The sequence below is a fragment of the Eulemur rufifrons genome, chromosome 29, assembly GCF_041146395.1.
Source record: "Eulemur rufifrons isolate Redbay chromosome 29, OSU_ERuf_1, whole genome shotgun sequence".
Lineage (NCBI taxonomy): Eukaryota > Metazoa > Chordata > Mammalia > Primates > Lemuridae > Eulemur > Eulemur rufifrons.
The window spans coordinates 95,319,737-95,342,807 of NC_091011.1; the positions used below are offsets into that span (position 1 = coordinate 95,319,737).

Below are 23,071 nucleotides of genomic sequence, written 5' to 3' on the forward strand. Positions count from 1 at the left end.
GACCGACTGGGCACACCCTCAGACCTTCAACCCGAGTGCAGGAGAAAGGCAGCGCCCTTTTCCGCTCGGCCCCGCCCAGAGCTGGGGGCCGGCGAGTAGGTGATTCTCTCCAATCACAATTTCCAAAGGAGGTGGGCTGACAATGTTTTCTCCAATCACAGCTTGCAATTAGATTGATGCGTCTTTTTACCAATCATCGCCGAGGGGCGAGGGGGTTGTCGGGACGCGGGTCGGAGACAAGATGGAGCCCATGGTGGGATGAGGGTGAAACTGTCGTTGCCGGTTGCTCCTGTTTTCCTGCCCCAGCATGTTGGTGCACTTATTTCGGGTCGGGATTCGGGGCGGTCCTGTCCCAGGCAGGCCTCTACTGCCCCTCCGCTTCCAGACATTTTCGGCCGTCAGGTAAAAAGGGACAAACCTACTCCGAGCGCGGGCCATTGACAAGCTAGCAGGTCAGTGCCGGGCCCGCCGGGAGATGGAGTCCCCGCTCTCGCGCGAGGCCTGCTGGAAGCTGTAGGCTAGCCCGGCCGGGGGTGGAATGTCACTCCCTGGGGAATTGGCCTCAATTATTTATGGCGACAGTCCCGGCGCCAGTAGGAGGCTCCGTCCGTCTGTATCTGTGTGTCAGCCGGACGGAGGGGACTCGGGGTCAGTGACCATGCCCGGTCCGCACTCCCCATCAGGGGGCGCCATTCCCCGTCTGCGGCCTCCCTCTTGCAATTGATCTGGAGATTTGTACAAAAATTGTTACTAGTGTCCAGGGGCATCTAATACTGGTGGTGCTCCACAAGATTCAAAGTGAGCCGAACAAAAGTGGTTCCTGCAGCTGGAGACATTCAGCAGGGATAGTCAATTTACTAGTTCGAACTTGTGTGTTTTTGGCAAAACACCGTACACACTGGGAGAGGGAGAGAGGAGAGAGAGAGCGCCAGCAAACAAGGACCCTGAAACTGCAACTGGAATGTAAATGCTGTATGAGAAGGAACTGATTTTCTTCTAATCGTAGAGTGAATAACCTGAAGGCCAAGCAGGCAGAAGATTCTCAAGGGGCAGCTGGATGAGGAGTTATGTGTCCTAAGCCCATCTGATTGACAGAGAGCAAGAACTGGGGCCAGCTAGGGCTGGAAGCACTGGTGCTGGGAAGTAATCCTTCAGTTCTTGGCAATGACCAAGCCCTTTTTAGAGTCTTAGTCTGGAAAAGATGAGAGAAGCTGGAAAGTAGCCCTGGTAAATTATTGAAAGGTTTGAAAACAGTCCTTAGGACAGAGTTAGGGTGCTGATATTATTTAAACCAGAGGGAAACCCAAGGAAAGACATCAAATAATATCCAAGTATGTATGTGTTCATTAGTTAGTATTTTTCAATAGATCATGAAATGAAGCTAATGGATCAGTACCATTTAAAGGTAAATGGTCTTGGTGGCTCATGCCTGTAATCACAGCACTTTGGGAGGCTGAAGCAGGAGGATCGCTTGAGCCCAGGAGTTTGAGACCAGCCTGGGCAACATAGCAAGACCCCGTCTCTACAAAAAATAAGATTAGCTGGGCATGATGGTGCGCACCTTTAGTGCCAGCTACTCTGGAGGCTAAGGTGAGAGTATCACTTGAGCCCAGAAGTTTGAGTCTGCAGTGAGCTATGATTCTGCCACTGCACTCCAACCTGGGCAACAGAGCAAGACCCTATCTCTTTTAAAAAAAATAAGGTGGATTAAAAAATATTGGAATACATTTTTAAAATTTGGGAAAATACTGTTTTGTGAAGCATTTCAACTTTGTGTGGCATATATGTGTTCATTATACTGGGTTGCAATGTAAAATGTATTTCTTACTGTTGGCCACAGTAAGTCTAAATATTTGCAAAATGCAGCAGCAGTTAGGTCAGATTATTCTGCATCTCTAATGAGGGCATGCCTGTGCTCAACAAACGTGAACATTTGCTGAACATCTACTATGTTCCAGAGCTCTGCTAAGTGCCAGGGATGTGAGACATAGCTTCCTGCACTTCAGGAACATATAGTCTAATGGGAAAATTGGACAATTACCTAGGGCAGAAGGGGAGTGAGCTTCTCTATCTGAAAGTTAGAGTAAACATAAGAACACAGTGGAAAACAAGACATAAAAATCAGGCAGGCAGAGTGGGTGGGGGAGGCATCACACAGAGGTGGCAAGAAGCACAGGCCTTCTTGAAAGCACGGGAAGGGGGAGATGAAGTTTGCAGTTAGCAGGGTCTGTGGATTTGAAGGACTGTGATGTTAAAGGAAAAAGCTCATACTCTTCTTTTTTTTTTTTTTTTTTTTTTGAGACAGAGTCTCACTCTGTTGCCCAGGCTAGAGTGAGTGCCGTGGCGTCAGCCTAGCTCACAGCAACCTCAAACTCCTGAACTCAAGCGATCCTCCTGTCTCAGCCTCCCGAGTAGCTGGGACTACAGGCATGCACCACCATGCCCGGCTAATTTTTTTCTATATATATTTTTAGCTGTCCATATAATTTCTTTCTATTTTTAGTAGAGATGGGGTCTCGCTCTTGCCCAGGCTGGTCTCGAACTCCGGAGCTCAAACGATCCGCCCACCTCGGCCTCCCAGAGTGCTAGGATTACAGGCGTGAGCCACCGCGCCCGGCCATACTCTTCTTTTCTTTTTTTTTTTGAGACAGAGTCTCACTCTGTTGCCCAGGCTAGAGTGAGTGCCGTGGCGTCAGCCTAGCTCACAGCAACCTCAAACTCCTGAGCTCAAGCGATCCTCCTGTCTCAGCCTCCCGAGTAGCTGGGACTACAGGCATGCACCACCATGCCCGGCTAATTTTTTCTATATATATTTTTAGCTGTCCATATAATTTCTTTCTATTTTTAGTAGAGATGGGGTCTCGCTCTTGCTCAGGCTGGTCTCGAACTCCTGAGCTCAAACGATCCGCCCACCTCGCATACTCTTCTTTTTTAAAAGCCTTTTGCTGTCACTAATTTCATCTGGATCTTTGAGCATCAGACCCTCCTGGTTGGATGATTTCTGCTTATATTGGGCCTCCCTCCAGCCAGTCTTCTTGTCCACCTCAGGCCCACTCCACTCTCCCAGGATCTTTTTAGAGACAGGGTCTTGTTCTGTCACCCAGACTGGAGTGCACAATCATAGCTCACTGTAACCTGGAATTCCTGGGCTCAGGGGATCCTCCTGCCTCAGCCTCTGGAATAGCTGGGACTACAGGCATGCAGTACCCTGCCCAGCTAATTTTTTGTAGAGGCAGGGTCTCACTGTGTTGCCCAGGCTGATGTCCAACTCCTGGGCTCAAATGATCCTCCCATCTCAGCCTCCCAAGGTGCTGGGATTACAGGTACCACCCGGCTGCTATTATCTTTAAAATGCAAATCTGATTATGTCATACCCTAGCCTAAAATCCTCTAAATCCAGGTGCTTTATAAAGACTGCAGTGACTACCCTTCTCCCACTCTCCCTGATTGTATGCCAGGCGTCAGCCATACTGTTTTTGAAACTTTTCTTTCCGTAGACACTTTTCCCTCTGCCTAGAAGCCTCTCTCCCCTCCACCAGGCCCCAGGCCCCCTGGAAGGCCTGTACTAATTCCTGAGGAGGAGGAAGAGTGCTCGTGCTATCAGTGCCGACTGTAAGCAGAGCTACTCTGGCTGTTCTGTTCACCTCCATCTTCCCTACACCCCTGATCAGGGAACCTGTGCACAGTACGTTCAAAATGTCTTAAACGGTTGACTCTACATTACCATTTTTTAGATATGACAATTGAAGGAAAGAGAAGGTAATTAGCCTATCCAAGATGATAAGTTATTTGAATTTCCATTTTTCTCTGTTTCTTCTTCCAGCTAGTAGAGCGGGGGTATGTTGCCTTCTCCCTTCATGCATTGTCCCCACAGCACTCCAAGCCCAGGAGGGGAGGCAGGGTGATGGGGCGTAATAGGTCAGATGACTCAGGTCCAGCCCTGGCCCAGCCACTTGTAGCCTTGGGTACGGCACACAGGCAGAATAGAGTGAGCCTGGATGCTGGAATCCGACAGCAGAGTTCCCCTCTTATCCTAGTTCTACTGCTTGGGGACAAATTATTTCAACTCTGTCAGCTCCACATGGTGTTTTTCATCTGTCAGGTGAGAACAAAGCCATCTCCCTCCCAGGGAGGTGGGGGCTGCATCTGCCTTGGTGGCTGCAGTGCCAGGCACAGAAGGAGCTCGTCCCCTCCTGACCTCTGTGCCTTGGTCACTGAGGCCTGCGGCCCCTCTCTGGGGAGTGCTATGAACCAGCAGCCATTGCTTACTCAGGGGTCGGTGCCCCGGAGGCTGAGAGGGGCCCGCAGGCTGGGTGCGGTCTGAGAGGCAGTGCGGGGGTGGGGGGGAGGGGGGGAACACTTTTAAGGCTTGATTCCACACTCAGCCTCCTTGTTCCTCAGTGACTTTGCATGTGTACGTTTGTCTTAGAGAATGAAGTTGCTTCAGATGGTGCCTGAGAAAGGCAGGGTCAAGGGCCCTAAAGAAGAGGAAATGTTGCTGTCCAGAGGCTCAGCCAGAGCGTGGGTGGCTTACTGTTCAGCTGGAGGACAGTCAAGTCCTCAAGCCATCAATGCCTTTCTCTCCTTACAGGTACTCTGATGGCAGCCCCAGCGCCTTCCTTCTCAGGGCCATGGCCCAGCTGCGGTCTCAGCTCCGGGCCCACCTCCCTCGAGCCCCCCCAGCTCCCACCCAGAGCCCCTCTGCCTGGTGCTGGGTTGGGGGAGCCCTGCTAGGCCCTGTGCTGCTGAGCAAGCATCCCCGCCTCTGCCTCGTGGCACTGTGTGAGGCAGAAGAGGCCCCTCCGGCCTGCTCCACACCCAGTGTTGTGGAGTCCCGCTTTAACTGGAAGCTCTTCTGGCAGTTTCTGCGGCCCCACCTGCTGGTCCTCGGGGTAGCCATCGTGGTGAGGCTTTCCCCACTTCCCATACTGGGGACAGGGAAGGACCAGGAAGGGGTCGGCAGAGGCTCCGAGCCAGAGGTGCACAGGGAGAGCATTCCTGTGTCTCAGACCTCCTGGAAGCAGGAAGGGCCAGCCCAAGGACCTGGAGTCTGAGGGATGCCAGGACAGTCAGTGCAAGGTGGCTGGGTTTGAGGGGTGCCATGGCTGAAAGGCAGGGTTTTAACTTTAGGGAGGCACTGGTGTGTCCACATGACCAGCCACAGCATGGACAGAAACCAGGACAGCAGTGGGAGAGGAAGGGCCACGGTCGGGGCTGGGGTGGAGAGCCCCCCCCAAAACATCTGTCCCCTCTGCCCTTCCGTTCCAGCTGGCCTTGGGTGCGGCACTGGTGAATGTACAGATCCCCCTGCTCCTGGGCCAGCTGGTGGAGATCGTGGCCAAGTACACGAGGGACCATGTGGGGAGCTTCATGACTGAGTCCCGAAATCTTGGCACCCACTTGCTCATCCTCTATGGCATCCAGGTACAGCAGGGAGTGGGCTGGGGGCCACAGAGGAGCTGCCCTGGGGCATCCCTGAGTGCCCAGGCCTCTTTCGCAGGGACTGCTGACCTTCGGGTACCTGGTGCTGCTGTCCCACGTTGGCGAGCGCATGGCTGTGGACATGCGGAGGGCCCTCTTCAGCTCCCTGCTTCGGTACTGCCAGCCACAGGGTAGAGAGTGGGGGTGAATGATGGGCCCAGCGGCGGGGCCTCATCCTGAAGTAATGTCTGCCTCTTCCTCCTCCCACCCACCTGCCTCCGTGTCCCACCGCCAGGCAAGACATTGCTTTCTTTGATGCTAAAAGGACAGGGCAGCTGGTGAGCCGATTGACAACCGACGTGCAGGAGTTTAAGTCATCCTTCAAGCTCGTCATCTCCCAGGTCAGTGGCCCCAGTCCCCCCATGCACACACATGCTCACCAGGCCAGCCCTGCCCTGCCCCAGCCCTGAAGTTGGGCCAAGGCTCACGAAGACCTGGCGAGGGAACATGGAAGTTCATGGGAGGGAGGTGCTGAGGCAGTGTCCAAGGTCAGGGTTCTCCACTGCTCTGAAACCCTGTCTCCTCTACAAAGCCTTCCCAAGGACTTAGACGAGAACCTTTCCTGGCAAGAGCAAAATCACGTGGCCTGCCTTGTCCCCAGAGCACCCGGATCGCTGATGAGCACTGAGCATGCAAGATGGCTCTTTACTGAATACTGATGTTCTCCCCTTACCACTCCCACCATCGCTGTGGCCACTGGATTATGCCAGATACTGGCCTATAGAAGTCGCTGGGTGGTATCCCTGTGCAGTGCTCTTTGTTCCGTTTCTGAAACAGAAAGAGAAGTAAACTGGGATTTGTCTGGGGAGGGGATGCCATGGTTCGTAGACATTCTCACACAGCCCCTTCAAACCTGCTGGTCGTACCCTAGCTGGTCAAGAAAGAGTTATGTTCTGTGACTGCCAGTTGGCCTACCAGGGGTCAGATCTGTGGCCTTGGCCTTGTAAGTGCAGAGCTCTAGCCAGCTGACTCTTGGTAAAGTCCCCCATGTCATGGTCCTGATGCCAGATAGCCTCCTGCCTTCATTCCCACGCCCAGGGGCTACGGAGCTGCACCCAGGTGGCTGGCTGCCTGGTGTCCCTGTCCATGCTGTCCACACGCCTCACGCTGCTGCTGATGGTGGCCACACCTGCCCTGATGGGAGTTGGCACCCTGATGGGCTCAGGTCTCCGAAAATTGTCTCGCCAGTGTCAGGAGCAGGTACCAGCATTCCTGGCCGTCCTTCTCCACCCCCGCCTTCTCTCTGTCCACTCACCCTGTCACTCCTCCCCGTCTCCAACCTGGCTCCATGTTTCCTGGACTCCTCACAGATCGCCAGGGCAACAGGTGTAGCAGATGAGGCCCTGGGCAACGTTCGGACTGTGCGAGCCTTCGCCATGGAGCAGCGGGAGGAGGAGTGAGTCCTGGGAGGGGCAGGGCACACAGTGGAGCGACCTCCACACCTACCCACCCTGCAGCCCATCCTGTGTCTCCTGAGCATGGCTGGCCTCTCACCAGGCGCTACGGGGCAGAGCTGGAAGGGTGCCGCTACCGGGCAGAGGAGCTGGGCCGGGGCATCGCATTGTTCCAGGGGCTCTCCAACATCGCCTTTAACTGTGAGTAAGCAAGTCCTGAGGGTGTCCAGGCTGGGGAGAGCGAAGACAGATGGGCTGCCAACTCACTCAGGCGAGGGGAGGGCAGTGGGCACACCTCCCAACCAAGCCATGTGTGGAGTGCTACAGGGCTGCTATCAGGGAAGCCGTGGAGGTGTGCCCGTCCTACTCACTGGGGCTTGCCTGAATCCCCCAGTCAGCTGGTGGCAAGGCAGGGCTAGGACTCAGGCTCACACCTGGGCTCACACCCTCACCACCTGTCCCCTCCCACACAGGCATGGTCCTGGGCACCCTGTTTATTGGGGGCTCCCTTGTGGCCGGACAGCAACTCACAGGGGGAGACCTCATGTCCTTCCTGGTGGCCTCCCAGACGGTGCAGAGGTGAGTGGGGGCCATTCCCATCCCTATGGAGCACGCTGTCACCCTCAGAGCCCTGCTGGGTCAGGGGACGGGGGTGCCAGCCTGCTCTGGGGAGTCTGCTGCACAGCCCCAGGCCTGCCCAGCTACCCCAGGGAAGCGCAGGGCTGGGTGAGATTGCCCTTCAGGGCTCGTAGCAACCCCCAGGTACACTCAGGAATGTGGTTGTCATCTTCAGCCTCCCAAAAGACTCTCAGAAGTTTCCTTGATAAGCTTTTTAAAAAATTTTTTTAATTGTGGTAAAATACACACAACATAAAGTTTACCATCTTGACCATTTTTAAGTGTGCAGTTCAGTGGTGTTAAGCACACTCACATCATCGTGCAACCATCACACCATCCATCGCCAGATCTCTCCACCTTGCAGAACTGAAACTGTCCCATTAGACACTAACTGCCCCTCTCGCCTTCCCCCATCCCCCAGCACCCACCATTCTACTTTCTGTCTCTGTGAATTTGACAACTCTAGGGACCTCCTACAAGTGGAATCATACAGTATTTGTCCTTTTGTGACTGCATTTTATCACTGAGCACAGTGACCTTGAGGTTCCTCCGTGTTGCAGCACGCGTCAGAATTCCCTTTCTTGTTAAGGCTGAATAACACTCCACGTGTGGATAGACCATCCTTGACAAGCTTTTTGAGAGCTGCCCTCTCCCCCGTCCCCGCCCCTGACTACTTCCAGGGATGGGAAGCTGAGCCCCTGTCCCTGCCAGGCCCACCCCTATGGCCTGTGCTTTTCATTAGTCTGAAACCACCCACTCAGCTGGGCCCCCCTGCCCTATGTGGCAACCAGAGCCGATGGGCCGACTTTGTCACAGTGGCCCAAGGTGGGCCTCCCAGTCCCTCTTCTTTCCAAGCTAAACACTAGCCGTTCCTACTGCTGTTTTTCCCTTTGCTTCTCCACCCACCAAATATATAAAAATACATAAAACATAAATATACATTGTGATACGTAATTAAAGAGTGAATATGCTATAATAAATAATTAAAGAGTGAAGACCTGTTACCACCAACCGTTTCAGGAAAATAAAGCACCACCCCTGACACCCCCCCCCCCCGTGTCGCTCCCCCGTGAGTCCCCCTGCTCCCCCTCCCGAGGCCACCGCTCCTGTTCTGAGGGCACGTGTCTGCGCCGTGCTTCCTAGCACACCCCTGTGTGTGTGTCAGCTGTCTCTTACAGACTCCCCTGCCACCAGGCTTATTGTCCCTTGTACACTGAGGCTAACTGAGAGAGATAGCAGGCAGGACGACTCCCGTGCTCAGCGCCCAACCCAGCATTCCACCCATTTCTGCCACTGCACAAACGCCCTCCGCCCCATTTCTGTTCGATGCTCCGTAATCTGAGTACGTTCAGACCCTCTCTGGTCCTGGGATGCCTCATCCCTCCTCCAGCCGGGAGCTGCTCCCAGGAGGCTGAGGGATTAAGACGCATGGCAGTGGGGATGGGGCTCGGGTGTCCCTTCTGCTGCCTGCACCCCATGCTGACTCTGTGCCCTTGATCAGACCCAGCTTTGGTCTCTCTGAGCAGGACAGTTGTCTTAGTCCTGAGGACCCATAAGAAACCCACTGGCACCTTAATGAAATCAGCCCTTTGAGGAGGCAGTGGCAGGACATCTCCTGTGGGGAGGCAGCTGCTCTGGCCAGCCCCGGCCCCTCCTCCGAGGCCCCACTTCCCCTTTATGGCCTGAGTGCAGACTCTTTCCTTACCTGCCACTGCACTGCTCAGCCGTCTAACAGAATTATGTCACAGACGCAAGGACGCCGGGGAGCCAGGCTGCGCTGTCTGCCTTGCCGGCTGCTCCTGCAGCCACAGCCCCTAGGCCCATCCTTTTGGGGGCCCCTTCCAGCCCTGCTCATGTAGAGATTCTTTACTGCCCACCTGGGAGGAATTGGGTCTTATTGTATTAAAGAAGCTGGTGTCCGCCTGGGTCCTGCCAGTCGAGCCAAGGGGCCGTGCATCAGTGCTGGCGTCCAGCAGGGAAGAGGCCAAGTGAGGAAGGGGAGGTGGGGAGGTGCCCAGAGAGACCACAGTCAGGGTCAGGCAAGGCCCCATGTGGGTGTGGCCCGAGGCCTGCAGCCCACAGCCTTCCTGAGAGCAGGGTCCTCACCCACCGATGAGTCACATGTGTGGGGGACTTCAGTTGTGGCCCAGCCCCTTTGCCAGGCCCTGATGGCTTCCAGCTGTCATGGAGAGTGTCCCCTTCTCATCAACCGTGGCTGGCTGGATTGGCCGCCTGCTCACTGCCTGCCCACTCCTTGGCAAGTGCTGATGGCACTGAGCCTGCCAGAGCCATTTCCCTGTGGGTTCCCGGGCTGGAGGAAGTGAATCCTGCAGCTGAAAGATTGCTGGGGAGTCAGTCTTTCCTCTTCTGAAAGAGAGGACCCGGCACACGATAGCAGACACACTGTCATGGGTCAGCCAGGCCGGTCAGGGGCCAGTGACTAAGGAGCAGTTGACTCATCCTCTTCCCCAGCCTCACAGCAGCCAACCAGCCCTGTCCCAGCCCTGCCAGGACAAAGGAGGCCACGCACTGTCTAGACAGATAAACACCCCATCTCGTACACACACACACACACACACACACACACACCTGCAGGGCAAGCCCACGACAGAAGCTGTTTCATGGGATTTTGTTTGGGGGCTCCCCAGAGTTCTCCTGTAGCTCAGTCAGTGTCTTTTGTTTTCTTCTTTGTCTGAAAGAATGTGACATCAGTTTTTAGAGCCGATCTCCCACTGTGGGCCACGCAACCTTGATCTCTGTTGACAGCAGCACCTCCATTACCAGGGTGGAGCAGGGAGGTCATAGGCTCAGCTGGGGTCCCTTCCTTGTGGAATGACGTTGCTGCTGCGTACTGTGAGCCAGCCTCACCCTGCAGACTACGGGCCAGGCCAGCATGGAGGATACCACTGAGGCCCTGTGCCTGCCTTCCATGTCCATCTCTTGGAACACTGCCCCTGGGTCCTGGACTAGGCTGACAGACAGTTATCATCCTTGTCCAGCCAAGGAGGAAGCCAGGGCTCAGTGGTCTGGTGTCCCTAGATCCCAGGGCTCCCGAAGTTCCTGGTCAGGAGCCGACTCTGCACTTGGCCGCGGGCCTCCTGTTTCCTTGCCGACCCCACCATGGCTTCCTTCCCCTTCTCTTGGCTCTTCTCCTCCCCACCTCTTCCAACCCTCTCTCCTTCTCCTCCCAGGTCCATGGCCAACCTCTCTGTCCTGTTTGGTCAGGTGAGTGGCAGCTGGGGGGCCTGAGTCCCATCAGTGACCAGTGTCATCTGTGTGCTGCTGCAGGAACCGGGTGTGGGTAGGGGCAAGAGGGGCAGGAGGACCCGAGCCCAGGACCACAGCCCCCTCTGCTGCTGCACGGTGCTTTGGAGATGCTCTGGTGGCCCCTACCCGGCACCCAGGGGCTCCTGTCCCTCGGAGCCCCTGCTCCCACCTCACTGCGGACTTTGGATTTCCCCCGCAGGTGGTGCGAGGGCTCAGTGCCGGCGCCCGGGTCTTCGAGTACATGGCCCTGAGCCCCTGCATCCCACTGTCTGGGGGCTGCTGCATCCCCAGGGAGCACCTGCGAGGCTCTATCACGTTTCAGAACGTCTGCTTCAGGTGAGCAGCACCGAGCGGGTACCGGGGTAGGCCCCTCTGGGCCGAGGGCTGGGGGAGCCAGGTGGGGAGATCTGGCTTAATGCCCCTAAACAAGCACCCCGAGGAGGTCCTTCAGGACGGAGCAGGAAGGACAACAGGCCTGGAGCCTGGTCTGACGGCTCTCTCCTCCCAGTTACCCTTGCCGCCCCGGCTTCGAGGTGCTCAGAGACTTCACCCTGACGCTGCCCCCTGGCAAGATCGTGGCCCTCGTAGGCCAGTCTGGGGGAGGTAAGGGGAGCCACCACCCTCTGCCCACCCTCTGACTCTTCCTCTGGCATCAGTGGGAGAGTCCTGGCCCTCCTGGGGGGTCTCCCTCCACTGCCGCAAGGGACCCTGTTTGCCGGACAGTCTCCAGAAGCCCTTCCTCCCTCCCGCACAACTGCAATTCCCCAGGAAAGACCACAGTTGCTTCCTTGCTGGAGCGCTTCTACGACCCCACGGCGGGCATGGTGACACTGGACGGGCGGGACCTGCGCACCCTCGACCCCTCCTGGCTCCGGGGCCAGGTCATCGGCTTCATCAGCCAGGTGCGGGGACATACAGGGCTGCCCTCAGCTCCCCACCCCCGTCCTCCCCTGGCCCTCTCAGCCCTCATGTGCCTTTCTTCCCTCCCCACCTTAGTCATCCGGCTGCTCTCAGGAGGCCCCTGGCCTTCTTCACATGTCCCCAGCTGTCGTCTGGGTCTGAGGTATCCTTGTCTTGGGGGCGCCTGCAGCTGTGCCTTTGTCTCTCAGGGCAGAAACACTTCGCTCTCCATTTAAAGCAGTGTGTGTGCAGGTGGGGGTGTCCCCTGGGGGATCCCTGGGATCTCTGCGAAGCCTGTAGCATCCAGGTCTAGAGAAGCCCACGGTGGGGTTGCTGGGACTGCAGGTGGCCGCCGTCCACCCACTAAGCGAGGACTCATAGCCCAGCCTGGAGCACTGAGCCTATGGCCACTTTCCCTCTGCTTGAAGTGCGCTGCCCAGCAACGGTGCAGTCTTCCCCCCGTGGGCCCATGGGGGTAGCTGCCCACGAGCAGCAGAAAGCCCAGTGGGAGGCCCTCCTCCCTCCCTCTGCTCTGCTGGGCTGCTGGTCTTGCTCTCCAGCCCTTCCCCCACCTCCCAGCAAGGGATTCTGGGCCTCGTTAAGGGGCCAGAATCTGTGCCCTTGCTTGACCTCTGACTTTGAACTTCCGATTCTCCAAGGGATCCTAATCTGGTCTAGCCAAGGTAGACTCTCCTGATGCGTGTGGCAGCCCCTCACGGTTCTGGGGCAGAGTCAGAATGTCTCTGTGGATGCCATCCCCATACCCTCCCCAGGAGCCAGTCCTGTTTGGAACGACCATCATGGAGAACATCCGTTTTGGGAAGCTGGAAGCTTCCGATGAAGAGGTATATGCAGCTGCCCGGGAAGCCAATGCCCACGAGTTCATCAGCAGCTTCCCTGAGGGCTACAACACCATCATCGGTGAGTTCCGGGGACAAGAATCCCGCTTGGGTCTGCAGGGCCCCCTGGCAGTGAGGCTGGGAGACAGGATTCCACATGGACAGCGAAGGGTTTGGTGGGACTAGGGGAGCAGGGACAGCCAGGAAGAGAGACAGACAATGTGTCAGGGACGACCAGAACCGTAGCCAAGGAGGACAGAGGAGTCCAGGCCCATGGAATCCAGGGACAACATAGCGAGCAGGCTGCAGAGACAGGAAGGGCTCCAGGGGAGTTAGAGAATATGACAGGGTTTGGGAGGCCAAGGCAGGAGGATCACTTGAGCCCAGGAGTTCCAGGCTGCAATGAGCTGTGATGACACGACTTCAGCCCAGACGACAGAACATGACCCTGTCTCAAAAAAAAAAAAAAAAAAATATGACAGGACCCTGGCTACATTTGGAATCTTCACAGAGCCTAGCAGGGGCCAACACTTCTCAAGACTGAAGAGAAGAAATGGGGAATTAACTCCTTGTAATTGTTTGCCCTCTTCTGGCCCCTGTTTCCTTCCTGTCCTTTTCTTTTGTGACGTGTCTCTCCTCTCGTTATAATAGGCTGATTGAGTTGAGCAGGTCCCTCTCCTGACTTCCCAGGAGAGGGCTTCGTGGTCCTGCAACGCTGGAACGTGCAGTATCGCACTGTAGCACGTTCCTGGTGCAGCTTGCAGCTTTACGTGTTTATTTCGTGGGTCTTCTTTTCTCGACCTCTCGGGTATGATTGTCATCCAGTGTCTTGGTGCTGTTGCAGACTCTTTCAGCACATCTCAGGATGCGGAACTATCTGGGCTTCTCAACTCTGTTCAGTCTGACGGAGCTCCAGCCTCCCGGGTTGTGGCACTGCTGTCTGTGGCCCGCCCTCCGTGTTCTGCGTTGCTGCTCCGCTGTTTGCACGCTGCTCACACGCCGCACCATCCTGGTGTGGCGCTGCCCCGTGTCTCTCTGGGCTGGCACTTTCCTTCCACCTCTCATCCTAGCACACTCTGTGCTCACTTGGGACTGACCCCCAGCTGACCTGTGACACTGCCATCGCCTGTTCTTCTTGGCTCCCAGGCCGCCACTTCTCCTGTCCTCTGTGGACTCTGAATCCCACTGCCCTGGAGTCACCCTGGAGCCCATGTGTTGGTGCTGGATGTTCCCCCAACAGCAGAGACCTGGGGGGCCAGGGAAGCAGCTAGAGCTGCAGGCACCAGGCAGGGAGTGTGTCATCCTGGCTCGGAGGCCCCGCCATGGCTGGGGAGGGACACTTGGCATCTCCTCTGTGGTGCACTGAGCCCTGCTGTGTTGTTTTGTGTGAACGCACACACTCATCTGCACAGGGATGTGGGACTGGGGGGCTGAGAGGCGTCACCCCACCCTCAGAGGGGCAGCGTGAACGTGCACAGTGCGGGGGACCCAGAGGCAGGGCACGTGTGCGCAGTGCCAAGAGGGCACTTGGAGGAGCCGGAAGGGAGCTCAGGAAGGACCCCCTTTGTGGGCCACCCCCAAGTGCATGGCTGAGGGTTGATTCAGGCCCCTGCCCTGTGCCCTCCCTCCGCAGGTGAGCGGGGCACCACCCTGTCTGGGGGCCAGAAGCAGCGCCTTGCCATCGCCCGTGCTCTCATCAAGCAGCCCACGGTGCTGATCCTGGACGAGGCCACCAGTGCGCTGGATGCAGAGTCTGAGCGGGTCGTGCAGGAGGCCCTGGACCAGGCCAGCACAGGCCGCACAGTGCTGGTCATTGCCCACCGGCTCAGCACCGTCCGTGCGGCCCACCGCATTGTTGTCATGGCCAACGGACGTGTCTGGGAGGTTAGTCTGGGCCTGGGAGACAGGGTCAGTGGGTTAGGGATGGCTTCAGCCACAGACAGCAGAGTGGTGGCCCAGCTGAGCTGTGTGAAGGTCTAGCCTGGCCTTGGGGCCATATTCTGAAAGCAGCGTCCCACAGGACTCAAGCGTTCCTGCCCCTAGACGAGCCCTGGCCGCTCAGGGCCTCGGTCTCTTCCTCTGTCCCGTGGGATAGTGTAATGCACCATTGGCTTCCGGGACCAAAAGGAAAAGGACTGAGAAAAGTTATGGTGCTAGGCGGGGTGGGGCCCGGGCAGGGCTGGCTGCCCAGGGGCTGAGGTGCAGAGGAGGCAGCGCTAGGCACCCCGACCTAGGCACCCCGATCGGGGACCAATCAGGAGCAGGCCCAGAGGCTACATGGGGGCTCATGGCCCCCATTTAAGCAAAGGCTGAGGGCCTTTTGAGAGGCATCAGGTCCCGAGTTAGAGCCTTGGGCTCTGTAAGGGGGACAGGAGGAATTGCGTTCTTCCCAAATTCAGCTAAGCGGGGAGTGGCGCTGACTGATGCAGCTGTGCCAGATCCTTTCTCATTGGGCTCTGATTTCAGAGTGTCCGCAGAAGGGACACTGGCTTAAGTGACCATGAGCCCAATGACTGGTAAAGAAGTTCCACCCTCCTAGGGCTCTGAAGTCCGCACTGGGTTAGAGCAACCATCCGTCCCTCCCTCCTGCCCTCCAGGCTGGGACCCACGAAGAGCTCCTGAGGAAAGGCGGGCTGTACGCAGAGCTTATCCGGAGACAGGCCCTGGAGGGGCCGCTAGCCCCACCTCCCAAGAAGCCTGAAGGCTCCAGGAACCACCAGCACAAGTCCTGATAGGCGTCCTCCGAGGTCTCTGCCAAGCATCAGTGCCAGGGCTGGGCTCAGCTGGGGCAGCTCACTGGGGACTGAGCTGCCAGGAGGGCCAGTGTGCTGTGTGACGGCCCGCTGCCCCCCTGCTCACAATAAACCAGCACTCAGGAGGCCGGGAGCCCTCCTGCCCGCTGCCCAGTCCCGCCAGGCTGCCTCCCCCTGCCAGAGTCACTGGGCTGCACGTGGGCGGAGGTAGGTGGAGGCGAAGTTCCCAAGGCCCCTGCGCTCTGTCTTCCCTTTGCTCAGACCCTCCAAGCCCAGCTCAGAATCTGCTGCCAGGCTCCTGCTCCACAGACAGCCTCAGTTGTCCAGGCCCTCAGCTCCAGGGAACTTTACAAAATCAGGGCCTGGGTGGGCCTGGGAATCCAGACTTAGGCTCCTCCCACATCCTGGCTAGGACCTCACTGCTCTGGATTGGGGACCAACCCCGACACTTCCTCCTCCCCACCACTCCTCTGGGGCCTGGGAGAAGGAGCCTGGCCCTTGGCCCACTCTGGAACCCACACTCCCATCCTCTAAGCAACCTCCCTTCCTTCTCCCTGCTCCATTATCAGCCCTGATTTCTAGATTTCACCTCCCCACCTCATGCCCAAGAGGACAGATGCCCAACAGGGCCCGGTCTTGGGTCAGAGGAGGAGAGGCAGGGGGTGGGGTGGCCTGGGAGAAGCACCTCGCCTGCCTGGCTGTCTGCCGCTGGCCTCCCCTTCTCAGTCCCCCAGAATACCTGGCCCTGAAGGAGACAGACGAGGGACCAGGTGCACACCTAGGACTCTCAGCTGCAGGACCATAGTACCAGCAAGTCCAAAACCAGCAGGGAGCAGTTAGTGCAAAATACAATGCCACTGAGAGACCAGCCTCCCCAGGGTGGTCTGGGAGGCTCACCTTGAAAGGGAGGTACAGACAGCCTGAGTGACATGTGCATGTAGCCCCAAAGATGTGAGCAAGGCAGGGCTGGGCTCCAGTCGGCTTCTGGGGGCCTGGAGAGCATGCAAGAAAGGCCTTGGATTGACCTGGTGCCCCAGGGCCGAGAAGCAGTCAAGACCTCATTTCCCTGTGCTGCTGCAGATGCGTCAGCCCTCTCTACCTACTCCCAGGGCCAGTGGCCTCTTGCCTTGGTGCTGCTGTCACTTTCCACTGGGAGCCTTCCCCTGTACAGCCTGTGGGACTCCGCAGAGCCCCACTCCCCAGGGCAGGGGAAGAGGGGTTTCCTGCGCTGTACCTTCAGTGCCAGCCAAGCATTTTGGATTTATCCTGTGGCAAAGAAGGGCAGGTGCCATCTTTCAGGGTTGGTGGCAGCAGCTGAAAGAGCAGACTGCTGCCGCGGGGAGGCCAGCCTGGGACAGGCAGCAGTGGCTCAGGTGTGACTGCAGAGGCTGAGGTGTGGCTCGAAGCCTCTGTGAGCATGGTTTGGGACCAGGTGCTACTTTGGAGACAAGCCACCCCAAAGCCCCAGGGCCACACCGGCCCGGTCTGATATTCCTGCTTCCTGACTGATTAGAGGTTGCACAGAGCTTGGTGCTGGCTTCAGGTTGCTTCGCCACCAAACCCGTCCCTAGCGCAGCCCAGCTCAGGGCCTCCGCTTCCTGGTGAGTCCACACTGCCCACGCGGCCCAGGTGGTTTGCCCAACCCCTCCCCTGTGGGCCTCACTGTTCAGCCACCGGCCTTGGACTGCCCAAGACGCCTTCTGACACCAGATTCTGGGTGTTTGCTTACATCTTCAGGGAGGCTTCTCAGAGTCCAGCCCTCCTCCCTCCACACACCAGGGAAGTAGTGACGCGCCACGGCCAGTTGAGCTTGAAGAGCTGAGCTGTCTGCCCTTGTTCCCTGCGTGACTTCACAGCCTTGGCCCCGCCAGCTACTTGGTAGAGATCAGATGCCTGGCTGTGCTTGATCTGGAAAGCCTGTTTTAAGTGTTTAAATGGATAGTCTACTGTAAAATATTTTGAAGTCCCAGTGCTATAGCCCTGGAAAGTTGTCACGTCTGTACTATAAACCATGTTATTCACTCAGTCCTTCCAGATTATTTATTAAATAAGCACTTACCCTGTGCCGCTGAGCCGACTGTGGGGAATGAAGGTGGTCCCTGCCCCCATCAAGCTTGTGGTCCCTTCAGGAGGGCAGGCAATTATAGCTCAGTGTGTTCACGTGTGGTTGGTGGAACTGTGTTTCTGGAACTCATGGCCAAAAGCCCACCAAGATGAACTTGGCAGCCTCAGATGCTTTTTGGAGGAAGATGGAGTGGAAATACATTTTGGTAAATAAGTAATGGAGACAAGCCTGGTTTCTCTCAGGCCTAGAGGGACATGTCACCCAGTTCCCGATACATGGGGCTGATGAGCATTTGACCAAACACAGAGCTTGAAACTGACAAGAACCAGGCCCTGGCTCTCCTCCCTGCGGTGCTCCTGGGCTGGCCCCTGTGGCCCTGAGCTGGGCAGCAGCTCACCCCCAGTGCCATGGATCAGCAGGACGCCCTAGTCCCACCTCAGGCCTGTTGACACTGACTTTGTGGATAGCAACCTGCTTTCTGGAGGTCTCTGCCCCAGGCCCTGGGCATCCTCCCCACCCCTAACCCCAACCCATCATCTCCGGATCATCAGAAGAGTCTTTGGTCAAATAACACACTGTGCTGGCCCTGCCCTCTGGAAGCCAGCTTTTAGACCACGCTGGTTCAAGGGCACAGCGACTCTTCCTTTAGAAAAGCCCTGTGCAAACAGGTACGCTCCCATGTTGCTGGTGGGAGTGCAAAATGGCAATGACTCCTGTAGGGGGAATTTGATGTCATCTGCCATGTTACCAACACAGTGGCCTCTTAACATAGCACTTCTATTTCTAGGAGCTTGTATCTGCGCAGTGGCATTGACAGCAACATTGTAACAGAAAGATGGGAACCCCAGTGTTCATCAATAGGGGAACTATTAAATAAGCTGTGCTGCGTCCGCATAACGGGGTGGCAGGCAGCTGTTTAAAAGAATGAGAGCGTTTTCCAGGCCTGGATATCACATTGTGAGATGTGAAACCCTAGGATGCCTGTAACGTGCCTGGGAGGATGGCAGGTGGGGCACCCATGTACCCTGGGGGTGGCAGGGGAGTCCACGCTCATCATGGTAGAGGCCAGCCTCCCCGATGGGAGGGCCTGTGTGTCAGGAGGTGAGGTCTCCTTAGGGTGAGAGGGACACTCAAGAAATAGCCAGGCCCTGGATGTGGGACCTGAAGAGGACCCTGGCCATCCAGTGTAGTAGGCTGGGACACTGGGGACACAGAAAGAAGAGGTCTACTGATGCCAAAGTTCCAACCACTTTCCAGCTTGGTCAAGAGCCAGCACTATTCTTTGTGAAAGAAAAAATGCTCCTGGGTGAGGTCAGTGGGAAGACAGGGGAGGCATAAGGATGGAGGAGCCAGGCCCAGGGTCAGCGACTGACCCTCGGGCCTGACATATGGGGGCTGCAACTGGAACCTAGAAGGCCCCAAAGGCACCTCCAGGCCCAACTTTCCTCTGGGCTCCCCTCAAGCCCTAGCCAGGATCGCTGTGGTTTCCTCCGGGCGCCTCTAGTCTCCAACAGCCACACACCCCCCCCCCCACACTGCACTAATGGCTTAGCCTGGGGCTCCAGGGACCTCCCCCGCCCCCCAGGCTGCTCAGCCAGCCCCTTGCCCCCCTCGCTGCTGAAACCCAATCCTCTGCGGCAGCTCAGCTCAGCACCGCCCCAGCGCCACTCGGCAGCCCCTGCCTGCCACGGCTGGCTGCGCCCCACCTGGCCTTGGCTGCGGAGCCCCCAGCCCAGTGCCCGGCACAGCGGAGCTACAGCCTGTTCCTGGGGAAGGCCAAGCTGGACCACCCAGGTCACCACCGCCAAGCCCACCAGGCCAGCGCCTCCCACCTCTCACCCCTGACTCCTCTCCCACCCACTCCTCTGCTTTCCTCCCCTGTCTCACCTGCAGTGGCCCCTTCCTGGGCACAAGAATCCTGTCTCAACCCTCCCAGCCCTCCCACCGATCCTCCCTCACTCCTTCCAAGCCCCTGTAGCTGGTCACCAGCCCCCAGCCCTCACAGTTGCTCAGCTCTCTCTGGGCTCTGGCCATGAAGCCCCCAGGGCCAGAGGAGGCCCAGCAGCGGGCCTCGGACATCCGCGTGTTCGCCAGCAGCTGCACGCTGCACGGGCTGGGCCATGTCTTCGGGCCGGGCAGACTGACTGTGCGCCGGGGGCTGTGGGCTGTGGCCATGCTCCTGTCGCTGGCCACCTTCCTCTTCCAGGTGGCTGATAGGGTGAGCTACTACCAGGAGTTCCACCACCAGACAGCCCTGGAAGAGCGAGAAAGCCATCGGCTCACCTTCCCGGCTGTCACCCTGTGCAACATCAACCCGCTGCGCCGCTCACGCCTCACGCCCAATGACCTGCACTGGGCTGGGCCCGCGCTGCTGGGCCTGGACCCCGCCGAGCACACGCCCTTCCTGCGAGCCCTGGGCCGGCCCCCCGCGCCACCCGGCTTCATGCCCAGTCCCACCTTCGACATGGCACAGCTCTACTCCCGCGCTGGGCACACCCTGGACGACATGCTGCTGGACTGCAGCTACCGTGGCCAACCGTGTGGGCCTGAGAACTTCACTGCGGTGAGCTGGCTGCCCTACCTGTCCTGCCCAGGGACCCAGAGAGCAGCCAGTCCCTGCCCAGCACCCGGAATCCCTGACCTTGCCAGCCAGGCTCCCCCAAAGTCGGAGAACCTTAACACCCTCTGCCCAGGGATCCCTTCCTTTGCACGCACAGGCTACGTTCTGTCCAGCCAAGGAAGTGGTCCTTTTGGGAGGGACATGCCCCAGGCTGGCTCCAGGCCCATGGTCTGGCCTGTGGAGACCCTGCTCCTGAGGGTGGGAGGCAGTCTCCCTAGTCGGGCTGTTCTGGGGCAACAGACCCCTCTCTCTGCCAGTGGGAGGGGACTTGCTTTGCCTCTGCCTTTCAACATTCCGGAGGGCACCTGGGACCCCTCTCCTCTTATCTCAGTCCCCAGAGAAACACTTGCCCTGTGGGCTGTGCCCTGGGCTTTGGTGAGGGGTGGGGGGTGGAGAGTTGGAGTGATGGGCTCCCAAAAGGGTCCGACTACATGTGCCCCAACGGAAGGAGGGGCTGGGGGTATTGAGATGCGGGCTGCAGTGTTCAGACAAGAGACCCAAACAGCGCATGAGAAGGGGAGAGTTCCCACAGCCCACGTGCTTGCCTCTCCTGGGGGAGAGGGCTGTCACCCTGTCTGTGCATCCCTAGATCTTCACCCGGATGGGGCAGTGCTACACCTTTAACTCTGGCGCCGGCGGGGCAGAGCTGCTCACCACCACCAAGGGTGGCACCGGCAACGGGCTGGAGATCATGCTGGATGTGCAGCAGGAGGAGTATCTGCCCATCTGGAAGGACATGGGTATGAGCACACGTGTGAGGCAGGGGGGTCTGCCTGTGGGTAGGGACGTGGGCGTGGAGTGCATGTCAAGGCTGGGGGACACGGATGGAGTGCAAAAGGCTAGGGGAAGGAGAGGAGGGAGGAGGTCAGAATGGGGCCCAGACGCATGTCCTTTCCTGTGAAAAGGAGCAGGGTTGGCTCATCCCAGTCCTGAGGGGAGGGGACTTCAGGGGAGGTCTTGCCTGGTTGGGACAGGAGACCTGACAGAGGGGCCTCAGGCCTCAAAGGCCCCTGTCCCGCAGAGGAGACCCTGTTTGAGGTGGGGATCCGCGTGCAGATCCACAGCCAAGAGGAGCCGCCCCTCATCGACCAGCTGGGCTTTGGGGTGGCCCCCGGCTACCAGACTTTCGTGTCCTGCCAGCAGCAAAAAGTATCCTCACCTGTGTCTCAAAATCCCACCCCTAACGTGCCCACGACACCGCAGACCCCAAACCCTCAGTGTCTCAGACCTCTCTGGGCCTCCACCCCAGGACCTCCCTCTCCCAGAGCCTCCTTGACCCGTCCCTCCACAGCTGAGCTTCCTGCCACCGCCCTGGGGTGACTGCAGTTCCGTTTCTCTGGATCCTGACTTTGAGCCTGGGCCCTCTGACCACCTGGATCCCCCTAGCACCAGCAGCAGCCCTCCCTATAGCCTAATGGGGTGTCGCCTGGTCTGCGAGACCCGCTACGTGGCTCGGAAGTGCGGCTGTCGAATGATGCACATGCCTGGTAAGGGGCTGAGAGGGGCCCGTGTCCTGGAGGGAGCCGGGGGCGCTAGGCCGCCCCTGACCGTCTCCTCCCCTCCCCGCCCCAGGCGGCGCGCCAGTGTGCAGCCCCCAGCAGCACAAGGACTGCGCCCTCGTGGCCCTGGGTAAGGGGCGAGCCTCGCCCGCCTCCCCGTCCCCACTCAGCTCCGCCTTTGACCCCGAGCCCCGGGCGGGCGGCGCTGACCCGCCCCGTGCCCGCAGACGCCATGCAGCGGAAGGACGCGTGCGCCTGCCCCAACCCCTGCGCCAGCACGCGCTACGCCAAGGAGCTCTCCATGGTGCGGATCCCGAGCCGCGCCGCCGCCCGCTACCTGGCCCGGAAATTCAACCGCAGCGAGGCCTACATCGCGTGAGCCGGGCGGCCCCCGAGCAGGCGGACAGGCTCCGGCGGGGTGGGCGGGCTGGGCCGGAGCCCTCGCGCGCACAGCCCCGGCTGGACACCGTCCCCAAGGCGGCGTGGGCGCTGCGCCTGCGCGCCAGCTGCTTAACCTCTCCTCCGGGGTTGCTGACGCCCCTCCCAGGGTTCTCGGAAGGAGCCAGAGTTGCCACACTGGCTTCTTGCCAGCAGCTGGCACCAAGGGGTGTCCAGCGAACATTCGAAGCCCTTTTTTATTCCTCTAGGGAGAATGTGCTGGTCCTGGACATCTTCTTTGAGGCCCTCAACTACGAGGCGGTGGAGCAGAAGAAGGCCTACGAAATGTCAGCGTTGCTAGGTGTGCAGGGCGCCTCGGGCTAGGGAGGTGCAGGCGAGGCAGGTGGCTGTGACTTGAAAGGTGACCCTGTCTCCACAGGCGACATTGGGGGCCAGATGGGGCTGTTCATTGGGGCCAGCCTGCTCACCATCCTTGAGATCCTAGACTACCTCTGTGAGGTGGGCCAGGGCCCCCCGCTGGGGGAGGGAGGAGTCCACCGGTAGGGAGTAGGTGTGCACTGGCCACTTTTCCCTGCTGCTTGCCTCCAGGTGTTCCAAGACAGGGTCCTGGGGTATTTCTGGAATCGAAGGCGCTCCCCAAAGCACTCCAGCACCAATCTGGTAACAGCCCCCTCGTGCCTCCCTTTAGTGGGATGTTAGGCCCCTCCCAAGCCCTAGAACATTCTCCCTACCTTCAAGAGGAAAAACCGAGTGGCAGGGGAGGGGCGTGCAGTGACCTTGGCTGGTCCCTGGGAGGAGGACCCCTCCCCACTTATGGCCCTCTGCCTCCTCCCACAGCTTCAGGAAGGGCTGGGCAGCCATCGCACCCAAGTTCCCCACCTCAGCCTGGGCCCCAGGTAAGGCCACATGGCCCCCTAAGGCCAAGGGAGATGGGGCAGGTCTGGTCCAGAGGCGAATTTCAGGTCCAGGAGCACAGGGGCAGGAGCAGGCAGCGGGTGTGAAGGCCTCTGGCCCCAGCGCTGTGGTCTGTCCCACAGGCCTCCCACCCCTCCCTGTGCCGTCACCAAGACTCTGTCTGCCTCCCACCGCACTTGCTACCTTGTCACGCGGCTCTAGACCTGCTGTGTTCTTGGGGCCACACCTTGGCATCCTGGACATGCCCAGCCTGCAGAGCTTTGCCATCTTCACCCCAATAAAGTCCTAATGCATCGGCCTCAGGTGTTCCTCTTATGGGGG

General features: G+C 58.5%; 2 protein-coding genes across 5 annotated transcripts; both read left to right on the top strand.

Moving 5' to 3' along the window:
- Positions 1 to 238: 238 nt before the first annotated feature.
- ABCB8 (ATP binding cassette subfamily B member 8) lies at positions 239 to 17,256 on the top strand. Of its 4 annotated transcripts, none has more exons than XM_069462286.1 (16): positions 242 to 402; positions 4,592 to 4,904; positions 5,269 to 5,424; positions 5,501 to 5,595; positions 5,717 to 5,822; positions 6,520 to 6,681; positions 6,792 to 6,877; positions 6,979 to 7,076; positions 7,349 to 7,454; positions 10,685 to 10,718; positions 10,960 to 11,096; positions 11,269 to 11,363; positions 11,529 to 11,662; positions 12,434 to 12,581; positions 14,133 to 14,383; positions 15,097 to 17,256. In XM_069462286.1, exons 1-16 carry the CDS (start codon positions 308 to 310, stop codon positions 15,229 to 15,231), a joined length of 2,151 nt encoding a protein of 716 aa, XP_069318387.1. In that variant the 5' UTR covers positions 242 to 307; the 3' UTR covers positions 15,232 to 17,256. The 4 variants fall into 4 exon arrangements, with proteins under 4 accessions (XP_069318390.1, XP_069318387.1, XP_069318388.1 ...); XM_069462287.1 differs by having other exon boundaries at positions 243 to 402; positions 14,133 to 14,308; XM_069462288.1 differs by lacking the exon at positions 242 to 402 and adding an exon at positions 3,853 to 4,102.
- Positions 17,257 to 19,349: 2,093 nt separating this feature from the next.
- Positions 19,350 to 22,951, top strand: ASIC3 (acid sensing ion channel subunit 3). Its single transcript, XM_069462178.1, has 11 exons — positions 19,350 to 19,880; positions 20,527 to 20,677; positions 20,959 to 21,086; positions 21,229 to 21,424; positions 21,510 to 21,566; positions 21,664 to 21,811; positions 22,084 to 22,175; positions 22,254 to 22,333; positions 22,424 to 22,495; positions 22,673 to 22,731; positions 22,873 to 22,951. Exons 1-11 carry the CDS (start codon positions 19,350 to 19,352, stop codon positions 22,949 to 22,951), a joined length of 1,593 nt encoding a protein of 530 aa, XP_069318279.1.
- The last annotated feature ends 120 nt before the right edge of the window (positions 22,952 to 23,071 follow it).

Bases quoted from the DNA above. Each gene is read 5' to 3' on its own strand.
- ABCB8 (XM_069462286.1), top strand. From the start codon at position 308: ATGTTGGTGCACTTATTTCGGGTCGGGATTCGGGGCGGTCCTGTCCCA. The intron at 403-4,591 runs GTAAAAAGGGAC...CTCTCCTTACAG, and splicing joins CAGACATTTTCGGCCGTCAG to GTACTCTGATGGCAGCCCCA. The intron at 6,878-6,978 runs GTGAGTCCTGGG...GCCTCTCACCAG, and splicing joins ATGGAGCAGCGGGAGGAGGA to GCGCTACGGGGCAGAGCTGG.
- ASIC3 (XM_069462178.1), top strand. From the start codon at position 19,350: ATGAAGCCCCCAGGGCCAGAGGAGGCCCAGCAGCGGGCCTCGGACATC. The intron at 21,812-22,083 runs GTGAGCCGGGCG...TTATTCCTCTAG, and splicing joins CGCAGCGAGGCCTACATCGC to GGAGAATGTGCTGGTCCTGG. The intron at 22,496-22,672 runs GTAACAGCCCCC...CTCCTCCCACAG, and splicing joins AGCACTCCAGCACCAATCTG to CTTCAGGAAGGGCTGGGCAG.